This window comes from Ailuropoda melanoleuca, chromosome 13 (assembly GCF_002007445.2).
Source record: "Ailuropoda melanoleuca isolate Jingjing chromosome 13, ASM200744v2, whole genome shotgun sequence".
Classification (NCBI taxonomy): Eukaryota; Metazoa; Chordata; class Mammalia; order Carnivora; family Ursidae; genus Ailuropoda; species Ailuropoda melanoleuca.
The window spans coordinates 69,075,731-69,088,756 of record NC_048230.1 but is presented as its reverse complement, the minus strand read 5'-3'; the positions used below and the strand labels follow the sequence as shown (position 1 = coordinate 69,088,756).

At 36.3% G+C, this 13,026-nt stretch overlaps 1 protein-coding gene across 3 annotated transcripts in view; it reads left to right on the top strand.

The window, feature by feature from the left end:
* ITCH (itchy E3 ubiquitin protein ligase) overlaps nt 1–13,026 on the top strand; it is a 126,787-nt gene that overhangs the window by 83,346 nt on the left and 30,415 nt on the right. For all 3 annotated transcript variants that reach the window (XM_034641270.1, XM_019796585.2, XM_034641271.1), the window contains 3 exons: nt 371–545; nt 4,679–4,748; nt 11,946–12,030. In XM_034641270.1, coding sequence (XP_034497161.1) covers nt 371–545; nt 4,679–4,748; nt 11,946–12,030 — 330 coding nt within the window. The remainder of the gene's footprint in view (nt 1–370; nt 546–4,678; nt 4,749–11,945; nt 12,031–13,026) is intronic.

The window sequence follows — 13,026 nt, the reverse complement described above, 5'->3', positions numbered from 1 at the left end:
CTTTTTGATATCTGAAAAGCTGTATATACGATTGTGTTCCTCCCTGTTAGGATTTCAACAGTCAAAAGAACATTGGAAAGAAAATGAAAACTTTTTTCTTAATTACTATTTGAGATTTATTCACTAAATATACATTGTATTTTTAAAACCTGATACATCTTATTTTAAGGAAAGAAATTTTTAGAAACACTTCTTGTGTGTTCACTTAACGACCATTTAAAAATATATAAAATAAAAGATTTCAGGTAAATCAAAAGTAGTTTAAGGTAAAATGTTATCAAACCTGCACCAGGGCCAAGGTGAAGTCCTGTTCAATTCATATCTATATCACAAGTAATTATTGAATTAGGTTGTTTTTGTCCTGATGTAGCTGGGAACGGCGGGTTGACAACATGGGACGTATTTACTATGTTGACCATTTCACAAGAACAACAACATGGCAGAGGCCAACATTGGAATCCGTCCGGAACTATGAACAGTGGCAGCTACAACGTAGTCAGCTGCAAGGAGCAATGCAGCAGTTTAACCAGAGATTTATTTATGGGGTAAGCAGCCCGTTACACTATAAACTTAAGAAGTATTTGTTTTTAACCTTTTTTGCATATGAAATGTTAAGTACTAAAAGACAAAAGGGTACCCAGTTGTTGCTGTTGTTAGATATTATGTTTACACCTTGAGTATTCTGTGCATGTGATCTATTCTTACCTCTTTGGAAACTTCTGAAGTTCAGCCTCCTTTGCTTTATTAATGTCAAAAATAAAAAAGAAGTTAGGATAACTTAAAATTCATGAACAAAAGGTTGGTAAAAATAAACCCAAGTGGTTTGAAGAGAATTAAAACAGTTCTAAATTTAATACTCCCTAGGTTGGCAGAATATTTGAAGGTTTGGCTCTAAGAGCACCTGACTATTAAGTGGTTATATAGGACTTATATAACACAGAATTGAATCACTTTATAACATATGAAAGTATAGTTTACCTAATTAATTGTTTGGTGCTCTGGGAGACTAAAGAAATTTGATTCCTTATATGATAATGCTAAATATATTATTCTGGCTTCAGAACTATATTATCTTTGGTATGCAAACGTTTCTGTTCTGTAAATGGTTTAAGTTTGTATGTGTTTTCCTTTAGAGTAATATTGCAATAATAGCTGTAAGTTCACCAAAATATATTAATGTTTTGTTAATGCAGTTTTTGGTGCTAGGAATTTTATAGTCTCTCAAATCATAAAGTATTATAGAACTTTTCTCTGAGGAAAGGAAAATAGTCCTTGGAGAAATATGATTCTATGGGCCAAACAAAATGGATTTGTTTGAGTAATTCTTAAAACTTAAACCAGAGAAAATCAACTCTCCAAAAGTTTAAGAGAAGCTGACCTGCTCCATTTTCATCTCTTCCCCTCCACCACCATTGGTATCATCCCTGTTAGAATACATCGGAGTAAATTACTGTCCTCTCTGACCATTATTTTCCCCCCTTTTCTCCATATTCCTGTCTATATCTTGGATCTCACGTAATAGTTTTCATTCACTGATTTAAACAAATTCATCTTAATCAGCACCCTTCCCTTCACTCCCTAGTTATGACTAAGATTCTTTCTTTTTATTATTATTATTATTATTATTTTTTTTTTTTATTTGACAGAGAGAGACAGCCAGTGAGAGAGGGAACACAAGCAGGGGGAGTGGGAGAAAGAAGCAGGCTTCCAGCAGAGGAGCCTGATGTGGGGCTCGATCCCAGAACGCCGGGATCACACCCTGAGCTGAAGGCAGACGCTTTACGACTGTGCCACCCAGGCGCCCCTGAGATTCTTTCATATAACAATTTTTCCTGCCACCTTCTATGGGCAGCTGTCATTATATTTCTTCCCAGTGGTTTTAGAAGTGAAATTAATTTGTCTCTTGTCTACCTTACCCTACTAATTTTTTTTTTTTCTATGCTGTTTTACATCTTCCTTTCTTTCTAAATTATAATCAGCTTTGGTATACCTGGCCAAATTTCTTCTAGGTTTGAATGCCTAGCTTGCCTGCCTTCTTTAAAGCTATTTTCCACATGGGTGTCTAGTGGAAAGAACATGGGCTTTGGAGTCAGACGCATCTGGATTTGAATCCTGGTGACACAGTTACTTTCTCTGTATGACTTTGAGAATGTTACTTAATTTCATCAAGACTCATTTACTTTATCTGTAAAAAAATATATATGAAATTTCCTCAGAAATTTTTTTGAGAATTCTATAAAATAAGGTTCCTAATATGTTTGGCACATATTAGATGGATGGAAATGTTAGTTTTCATTTTTTTCTTTCCCTCATATCCACATTGTGTTCTTTACCTTAATTTTACAGTACATCATCTTTTAAAACATTCTTTTTAAAGACTGATTTAACATATTTCCAGGGCACCAACAGTATGTATTGCTTTATTGTAAACTTCATCAATTTGATACTCAGAGTCTTTGGAACTTTTCTTGAATTGCAGCAATTGTCCATGTTTTTGTTTTTTTTTTTAAACTCTTATCCAAAATAATCTGACCATTTTTTTAATTCTTCCACTTTGTTCTTGTTATAAACCAGTTTTAAATCATAACTTAAACAGCCTATTTTAGTTACCTTTAACATAGTCAGCAATATTAACTGAATTGAATGAATTAAACATTCTTAGTATCAGCTGCTTAAAAATTGGTGGGGTTGTGGCATATTGCTGAGAAAGTCTGTGTTATAAAGTGGCCTTTGTTCCCCTGGTTATAGGTCAGTAGACTCTTAAGACACCTACCCTTTTTTTTTTTTTTCCTTAAGTAGGCTCCGCATCCAACAATCGCAAGATCAAAAGGCACATGCTCTGCTAACTGAGCCAACCCAGCACCCCTGCACTTAGTATTTTTAACCTCAGAATGGAAATGGTTGATGTTGGAACACTGTGTAATGGCTCTTCCTGGCCCATGGCTTCAATGTCCATGTCCCCAATTTATTTAACCAGGGAAGAGCCTTAGGTCTTAGGCTTTGGATAGGCCTGGGTCTTAGAAAATTATCATAGTAGTTTGTCATATGCCAGACTTTTCAGACCTGTTCCATAACCAGTATTCAAACCTTTTATAGTGTTTCTCCCTGGTCTTTCTGCTCTCACTGCTTTTCATAACTGTGTCTGTTGGGAGGAGCAAGGCCAGTTTTTGAGAGGTCTGTCTTCCAAAAGCTGTTTAATCAGAAATAGAATATCTGTCATATGCTTTATTTATTTATTTATTTATTTTTAAAGATTTTATTTATTTATTCGATAGAGATAGAGACAGCCAGCGAGAGAGGGAACACAAGCAGGGGGAGTGGGAGAGGAAGAAGCAGGCTCATAGTGGAGGAGCCTGATGTGGGGCTCCATCTCCAAAACGCCGGGATCACGCCCTGAGCCGAAGGCAGACGCTTAACCGCTGAGCCACCCAGGCGCCCCTGTCATATGCTTTAAAACTTTAAATCAGTTACCCAGTTTCTGTAATAAGTCAGTGATATGGGGGAAAAAAAAAAAGCCCATAGACAATAGGGGGAATTGCTATAGATTGAGACTTAAGAAACTCAACCAAATGTAATGTGAGGACTTTGTTTGAATTTTGACTTGAACGAATAATCAGAGGCATTTAATTAGTGACCGGACATTAGATGATAAAATTAACGTAGATTCTTTGCTAGGTGTGATTAACAATACTGTGGTTATATAAGAGGATGTCCACAAATTTTAGAAAGACATGCTAAAATACATAGGGGTGAAATGACTCAATGATTCAGCAAAGAAGAGGGAGAAAAAAGAAAATTTGGCAGTGTCTTAATAATTGTTGAATCTTGGTACTGGGTGTATAGGGTTCACTTTCCTTATTTTACTCTTATATTTTTTCCTGTTAATTTTGTTTAAAAAGCAGAATCTATTATTCATTTTATCTTAGTAAAGGAGAAAGGGTTTAACCAAATCTTCATGAGAGACCACATGTTATCTCTACTTTATTATACATTCAAACCAAACATACCCATTAACCCTACATAGTCACTGTGACTTTTGCTTCTCTTATTTTAATGGTTGACTCATTTTTCCAAATAGTTTCCTTTTATCTAGCCAGACTTCTGTCTCTACCATACCACTGTGGTCATTAGGAACAAGTTTAAGAAGTCCTTTACAGATCTAGATTTATCAACTCTTTCCAACTGGAATTCTTTCCCTTCACTCATCTGACAGCTTGTTCTTCCTGCTCCCTCAACTGTGTTTCCACAATGTTTGCATATACCCCGTGTTTTGTATGATCCTTTCTTTTTGAGTTAGAAATACAAGGGTAGTCTCAGCTATCCGATGACTCTGAGTACTGTTTATAGACTCTTTGGGATTCATATATTGCTCTAATTTATTGAATTGTAGCTGAGGAAGAAAATGATCATTTGAGGGTGAGGTTTATGTATTTGTAATATTTGAATTTCAAATAGTTTCAAGTATTATTGTTTACAAAGACTTTTTTTTCCCCTCCAGAGTGTATTGGCATTTATCCATTGACTGTGTGACACATCTCTCTAAGATAGTGAACTCTAGGAGTGTGTAACATTGCACATGACCACGGAAGACCTGCCAGAACTCATAACCTTGCTTTCAGGTTATCTAGTTAGGTTATTCATTATTTCACCTTGTTGTTATTGTTGTTATTCTTTTTAGAATCAAGATTTGTTTACTACATCACAAAATAAAGAATTTGATCCCCTTGGTCCCCTGCCACCTGGATGGGGTAAGTCACATGATTTTTTTCATTGCATTTGTCATTTTAAAAATCAGATATTTATGGATGATAGCCTGCTCTTGCTTGAGTGAGTATCTGGGAAGTTTTGGGGTATGTTAGTTTAATTCCGAAAGCCAAGTAGGTATTAAATTTCCCAGAAGTTCTAAGTTGACTGTCTTATTATAGTTAACTTTTATTGGAATTCAGAATTATTTTAATCTTTTAAAGTTTAAAAATATTTTGGTCATTTAGCAATAAAAAGGAATGAATTACTAATACAACAATCTGAATGGACCTCAAGGGTATTATGCTTAGTGGAAAAAAGTCAATATTAAAAGATTATATCAGTACTGTATGATTCAGTTTATGTAATATATTCAAAATGACAAAATTACAGAAATGGAAAACAGATTAGTAGTTTCCAGGAGACCGCCAGTGGTGGGTGGGTGCAAATACAGGAGGTACTATAAGTAGTTCTTACGTGGCAGTGGAGTTCTGTGTCTTCGCCATGGTGGTGATTATACAAATTTACACATACGGGATAAAAGTGCAAGATTATACATTCACATTGATGAATTTAGCTTAAAAATTGGTGAAAATTGCATAGAGTCTGTAGTCAACAGTTATGTACCAGTGTCACTTTCCTGATTTCAATTTTGTACTATGGTTATATAAGATACTACCATTGGGGGAAACTGGTGAATGGTACATGAGATTCTTCGAATGATTTTTGCAACATTCTGTAATAATTATTTCAAAATAAAAAGCTTAAATATTTTTACCACATTCGTGCTTCTAAAACACTGTTCATAGTTTGGTTGAGTTGATGTCATCTTGAAAGATGACATGATACTTTATGTGGAAAATCCAAAAGACTCCACCCCCAAATTACTAGAACTCATACAGCAATTCAGAATGTGGCAGGATACAAAATCAATATACAGAAATCAGTTGTTTTTCTATACACTAACAATGTAACTGTAGAAGGAGAAATTAGGGAATTGATTCCATTTACAATAGCACCAAAAACCATAAGATATTTTGGGATAAACCTAACCAAAGAGGTAAAGGATCTATACTGTAGAAACTACAGAACATTTATGAAAGAAATTGAAGAAGACACAAAAAGTTGGAAAAACATTCCATGCTCATGGATTGGAAGAATAAACATTGTTAAAATGTCTTTGCTGCTCAGAGCAGTCTGTACTTTCAGGGCCATCCCGATCAAAATACCAATGGCATTTTTCAAAGAGCTGGAACAAACAATCCTAAAATTTGTATGGAACCAGAAAAGACCCTGAATTGCCAAGGAAATGTTGAAAAAATAAAACAAAGCTGGGGGCATCACGTTGCCTGATTTCAAGCTATATTACAAAGCTGTGATCACCAAGACAGCATGGTACTGGCACAAAAACAGACACATAGATCAATGGAACAGAATAGAGAGCCCAGATATGGACCCTCAACTCTGTGGTCAACTGATCTTCGACAAAGCAGGAAAAAGTATCCAGTGGAAAAAAGACAGTCTCATCAATAAATGGTTCTGGGAAAATTGGACAGCTATATACAGAATGAAACTCGACCATTCTCTTACACCATACACAAAGATAAACTCTAAATGGATGAAAGACCTCGATGTGAGACAGGAATCCATCAAAATCCTAGAGAACATAGGCAGTAACCTCTTTGACATTGGCCACAGCACCTTCTTTAAAGACACGTCCCCAAAGGCAAGGGAAACAAAAGAAAAGAACTTTTGGGACTTCATCAAGATAAAAAGCTTCTGCATAGCAAAGGAAACAGTCAGCAAAACAAAGAGGCAACTCATGGAATGGGAGAAGATATTTGCAGATGACACTATAGATAAAGGGCTGGTATCCAAGATCTATAAAGAACTTCTCAAACTCCACACCCAAAAAACAAATAATCAAGTAAAAAAATGGGCAGAAGACATGAACAGACACTTAGCCAAAGGAGATATACGAATGGCTAACAGACACATGAAAAAGTGTTCAACATCATTAGCCATTAGGGAAATTCAAATCAAAACCACATTGAGATACCACCTTACAGTGGTTAGAATGGCAAAAATGAACAAGACAGGAAGCAACAAATGTTGGAGAGGATGTGGAGAAAGGGGAACCCTCTCACACTGTTAGTTGGAATGCAAGTTGGTACAGCCACTTTGGAAAACAGTATGGAGGTTCCTCAGAAAGTTAAAAATAGAGCTACCCTATGATCCAGCAATTGCACTACTGGGCAAAGATACAAATGAAGTGAAAAGAAGGGGCACATGCATCCCATGTTCATAGCAGCAACACCCACAGTAGCCAAACTGTGGAAGGAGCTGACATGCCCTCCAACAGATGAACGGATAAAGAAGACGTGATCCATATATACAGTGGAATATTACTCAGCCGTCAGAAAGGACGAATACCCACCATTTGCGTCGACATGGATGGAACTGGAGGGGATTATGCTAAGTGAAATAAACATAGAAAGACAATTATCATATGGTTTCACTTATATGTGGAGCATAAGGAATAGCATAGAGGGCATTAGGAGAAGGAAAGGAAGAATGAAGTTGGGGGGGAAATTAGAAGGGGAGACGAACAACCATGAAAGACTATGAACTCCGGGAAACAAACCAAGGGTTTCAGAGGGAAGGAGGGTGGGGGCATTTGTTAGTCTGGTGATGGGTATTAAGGAGGGAACAAGTGAGCACTGGGTGTTACATGCAAACAGTGAATCCCGGAACACTATGTCAAAAACTAACAAAGTACTTTATGGCAACTAACATAACATAATTAAAAAAAAAAAAAAAAGAACAGTGGAAGGGGAACATGTTAGGGTGGTGTCTTTGTGCTTGAGCATGTTTTGTTGTTGAATACATTTGGTACCTTAGTATTAAAATTCTGCTAACAGATTTTAAGATGGGCCTACGCTACCAGGTTTTGTTTTACAGTAATATATAAGTCATAGCACAGTAGCAAGTTTTCAGAATAAACATGGCAATATAGAATAGTTTTGCATGGAAGCCAAAGAGTATAGAAATTAGGAAACCGCAAAGTAAAGCCAGTCATGGAACTAGTTGAAGTTTTATCTTCAAGAGCACAGATATTTCATAACTTGGGGGTAAAATCAGAAAGTGATGTTTCTAGATAGTCTTTTTGGGAGGCATTGGTCCCCAAGATTGCTCTAGCATTATTTTATTGAGGAATGGAGAAAAAATTGATGTGTTAAGATCACATGAATCTGGGCAGTAATTGATGTGGGACATATAAGCTTGCCTTTGGGAAGTCCCATTGCTCTTCAGGTTATTTATCCTTAACACTGCTGTGAGACAGGTAAAAAACAAAATAGGTCTTACTTGAAACTGTTATTGTTATTAGCATGTAACAAAGGGAGGGCATTTGAAAGTGAATTGTGAATTTCTTTCTTCACCAAAGCCTGGCAATATGATAAGTAGTCTTTTGTATTGGAGTTTCAGAGTGGAGAATGCATTGTTGGTATGAAGTACTTTAGAGAAGGGGATGTTGCCTTTACGAAGCATATTGAACTAGACCTGTTAGATTGCATTCCCACACATGGATGGTTTTCCCAGCTTTATTTCTAGAATTGTTGTATGTCCGTGTTACAGAGGAGAAATTGATGCACTGAAAGGATGTATCTGAAGGTCATGTATTATCCTATTGATTTTACTGCAGAAGAACCATGACCCAGTTAGCTTTTGTCAGAAACATAGACCTTCTCCAGAGCAGCAGTAGGAAGAAATTGCCTCTTGCTCATAGAGGCACGTATTTTAGGCTGTGTTGCCTTTATTCAGAAAAGCTTTTCCCACAAGCTCTGGTGCTTTCTGTATTTATTGTTATCCTCATCATTAGGATCTTTCTCTTTTTCCTAACTTTAGCCAACAGCACTTCCCTAAAATACTGCCTCTAAAGACCCAATCCCAGTTTACCCAGGTTATCAGAATCTTGCCTTGCTTATTTTACATTCTGCTTATTTTTAGGTCTCACACTTCTGAAGTTGAGGTGTACCCCCCTTCCTAGATGAGTTCATGATCACCCTGTTATTTAGACCGAGCACTGCTTTATGACTCTCTGCCTTTGGGGCACATGCCTTATTTGTGGAACCAGTGACAACACTGGTATTGTAACAGATGAAACCGTACCTGACATATCTTCTGGATTGACCCAGGAAATAAAACCCCAATTTAAGGCCTGTGTTTATATTCTGAAATCAACAGTATTATTTTTGTGACACAATAGGTTGTTTGTTTGTTTGTTTCAATGTGGGGCTTGAACTCCTAACCCTGAGATCAAGACCTGAGCTGAGATCGAGAGTCAGATGCTTAACCGATCTAGCCACCCAGGTGTCTCCACAATATGTATTTTAAATCCAGCTTCCTCATCCTTTCAGACTTCATGTGCTAGGACTAGACATTACCACCTCACAAGCTGACAGTGAAGAATTTTTAATACATGCATACTAATTTAGTTCAACAGTTGTAGTCTGAGGGCTTATTATAGCTGGTTTTACCCATTAAGTATAAAGATATTTTCTCCTTTTGAGAGTTGCTGTGAAAGAATACATAGAACAACGAGAAGCTTCTGTTTTTTACTGTTTTATTCATCAAGTCAGGAAGGGCTCTGATCTGCATTCACTTTGCTATTCAGTAATCTCAGTATTGTTTATCATGTGACTCTTTTCAACAAAGTAAAATCAGCTCTATGGCCACAGTACTTCCTCTCATTAAAACAAATGAGCCTTCAATTTGCAAGTGCATCCACCTTTTGAAATTTTGTTTTTCACAGCTTCTTCCAAGAAATGTTGATATCAGCAATATATACTTAGAACATACAAAGAAAAGAAGTTTTGTATTGAATTTATCCTGCTTCATGTTAGCTTTTGAAGAGAAAATCTCTGGCCCTGAAGTCTGAACTTCTATGGCAGATACGCACTTAGGGTATTATTTTTAGATTATAAAAATTACTTTAAAAATTATTTGGATACAAAAAAATACAGATTTTGTAAATATATTTTAAAATTTAATGTGACTGCCAAGAATATTAGCTAACATTATTAGGTAGCCAGCTGTAGCACTACAGATGCTTCTTTTTGCCTCAGAGACAGACTTAATTAAAGTTGGTTACTTTTCACACTCAAGATGCCATTGATGAGGTTGTGGGATATAGGTGAGGTTCAATGGGGCAGAGTCCGGAGCCGACGACCAAGAAAGAATTCTTGAGACGTCTTTGGTGCAAAATGGTGCTTTATTAAAGCATGGGGACAGGACCCGTGGGCAGAAAGAGCTGCTGCCCGGGGTTGTGAGGTGTGGCTGTATATACTATGGGGCTGGGGAAGGTAAGGAAAAAGGGAGGTTGAGAAAATACTTTCATATGTTAAAGAAGACTTACAGGATACCGGAGGCCTTGCCATTGTCAGGTTAAGGTTGTTTTTCCCTCTAAGAAGGCATTAACATGAAGGTAGTTGGGAACTTCCTGGAGGTGGCAGATTATAAGGACATTTAATAGTATCTACATTTCCTTCTGGAAGCTAGGTTATTGATAAAATGCTTTGTTCTTGTAGACTGTTAAGACATTTGTAAACTGAGGGAGACTCAAGTCTTACAGGATTGTGGTCTCTATAGGTTAACTGTTTCTTTTTCCTTTAGGGCAGCCAGGAGTGCCTGAGGAAGGTCACATACATCCCATGGGTGGGTGGAGGGGGAGTTGCGGGGCATCAGTTTCTGCTTTGTCCTCAGCTTGCCTTCTGTTCCCTCATCACCATGACCAGTGAAGCCAGTATTAATATTCACATGTGTCACAAGATGCAGAATCCCATTTATCTGTATATTATGCACACTTGCTGTTCTGTTTCCATTTTAGGCTCAAGTGATGTTAAGTAGCTGAGATGTTAGGAGGGGATTCAGGATACTCACCAGTATATCCCTTCTAACCTCCCACATCACCACTATACTTGACATCATGGAATTAGTGCTGGAGATATAATTAAAAAGTTACCAAATACTAACTTGGCTTAGCTATATAATTTGGCTAAAGACTTGTCCTGCAATAGCTTGCTCAGAGAAAGAGCCAAAGGATCTAAATAAATGTTATTTGAAAAAGAGATAACCAACTTTTCAAACCATAAGGGATAAAAAAAATGGCTTTATCAGCTTGGAATTAACCTTAAAATTTTGTTAGAAATTGCTAATTTTTAGAAACTATACTTTTAACAATGTTAGAATCCATTCTATATTCTTCATTACTTCACTTACCTCATTTTGAGACATCTAAAATTCTGGTACAGAAATTACTTTTGATGAAGAATTAATTGGTAATAGAATAGAGAATTCAGTAGTTCAAAACAACAGAACTTAATATTAAAATTTCAAGGACTCTTCGGTTATTAAAAGAGAAAATGTTATCCACATGTCTTCTAAACCTTACTGAGAAAGCTCAGGAATACAGGGGAAGTTTTGTAGAATGGGAACAAGAAAATAAGGAGAATCCTAAAGCAAGAGGCAGATGGGGGGAAGAAGCAGCAGTTTCAAAGGCTGTAAACTAAAGAACTGAAACCTTTGCTCAGCCTTTGTGTAGAAAGTTACTCTAGATATTTAGGATTTGGGAACTAAATGTATTAAGGAAGAGGATATATTTTGAAACGCTGTCTTCCCTAGTTTTATAATGCCTAGCATGTCACAAAGAAACAAGTTGTATCTCCCCCCCCATTATATATTAAGAAAGAAGGTGATATGGTATGCAAAAAATGCCTGAATAGTGACCTGACTTTTCATCCCATCCTGTCACTGCTACTCAATTCTGAGATTTTGGGCAGATCATTTACCCTGTCCAAGATTCCCTATCTTCAAGATAAACTGAAACCATTTACTCCTGGGACTGTTAAGGATAAAATGAGGTCATGTATGAAAAAGTTAAAATGTTAATTAATCTTGCTGCCTTTGGTTAGATTGAACAAAAAGGTCCTATAGGCAGGACATTGTGAATTAAGTCTGTTTAGCTTCTAGAATGTAATCCTATTTTAATAACTCTAGCAGGTATATGAATTTAAAAGTGAAAGAATATATCAAACCTTTTGATATATTCAGTGCAATGAGAAATGGGCAAATTCAGCACATTTTATTTTAGTTTGTGGAAGAATATGCCAACCCTAATGCTTTGCCTTTTTTTCCCCTTTAAGAGAAGAGAACAGACAGCAATGGTAGAGTATATTTTGTCAACCACAACACTCGTATTACGCAATGGGAAGACCCCAGAAGTCAAGGGTAAGAAACTTCCAGTTACTAGTATATAATCTCTTAAAGATTGTACCCTGTTTCTGACTCAGTTCTGGAAAAAATCAAGTTACAAGTTATTTTCCCAAAGTCTTTAAACTTTACTCACCCATATATTTTAGAAAGAGAAAAAAATTACACTATTACTGTCGTATAATGGATGTGGGTTTCTTGAGAATAGGGGAAAAAAGTTACTGGTTTATACAAATATACAAATATACTATGTTTTCAAAATTTCCTATTTATTATTAGTAAGTCCATATTAGTAATTCTAAAGCAGGATTTTGCAGCCTGGGATCACTGGAGAGAATTCAGGGAATACACAACTAAGGGGAATAAATACAGATCATTGTGATCGGAAGCTGCAACCATAGTAGAATTAGCAATGCCTAGGACTTTCCCACCGGTAGAAATCATAGGTTTTTAATAGCATTTTGCAGTTGTTGCAGTTATTCAAAATACTATTTACACATATTGCAAGAACTTGCTAGTTAATATATTAATAAAGAGACACATTTTATTACAAGTTTTCCATTTTTATTGAAGTATAATTAACAGAGATGTACAACATAGAGATTTGACATTTATGTACATTATGAAATTATCATCACAATAAATCTAATTACCCTCTGTCACCAAAGTTATTATAGTATTACCAACTATATTCTCTTTGCTGTACTTTACATCCCTGTGACATTTATTTCATAACAACGTTTGTATCTCAAAGACAAGTTTGTCTTTTTAATGTTTGGTAACTGTGTATATACTTGCCTGCCTGCCTTCTTCCTTTCCTTTCCTTTCCCTTCCTTCCTTCCTCCCTTCCTTCCTTCCTCCCTCCTTTCTTTCCTTTTTCCTTTCCTTTCCTTTCCTTTTTCCTTTCCTTTTTCCTTTCCTTTTTCCTTTCCTTTTTCCTTTCCTTTTTTCTTTCCTTTTTCCTTTCCTTTCCTTTCCTTTTTCCTTTCCTTTTTCCTTTCCTTTTTCCTTTCC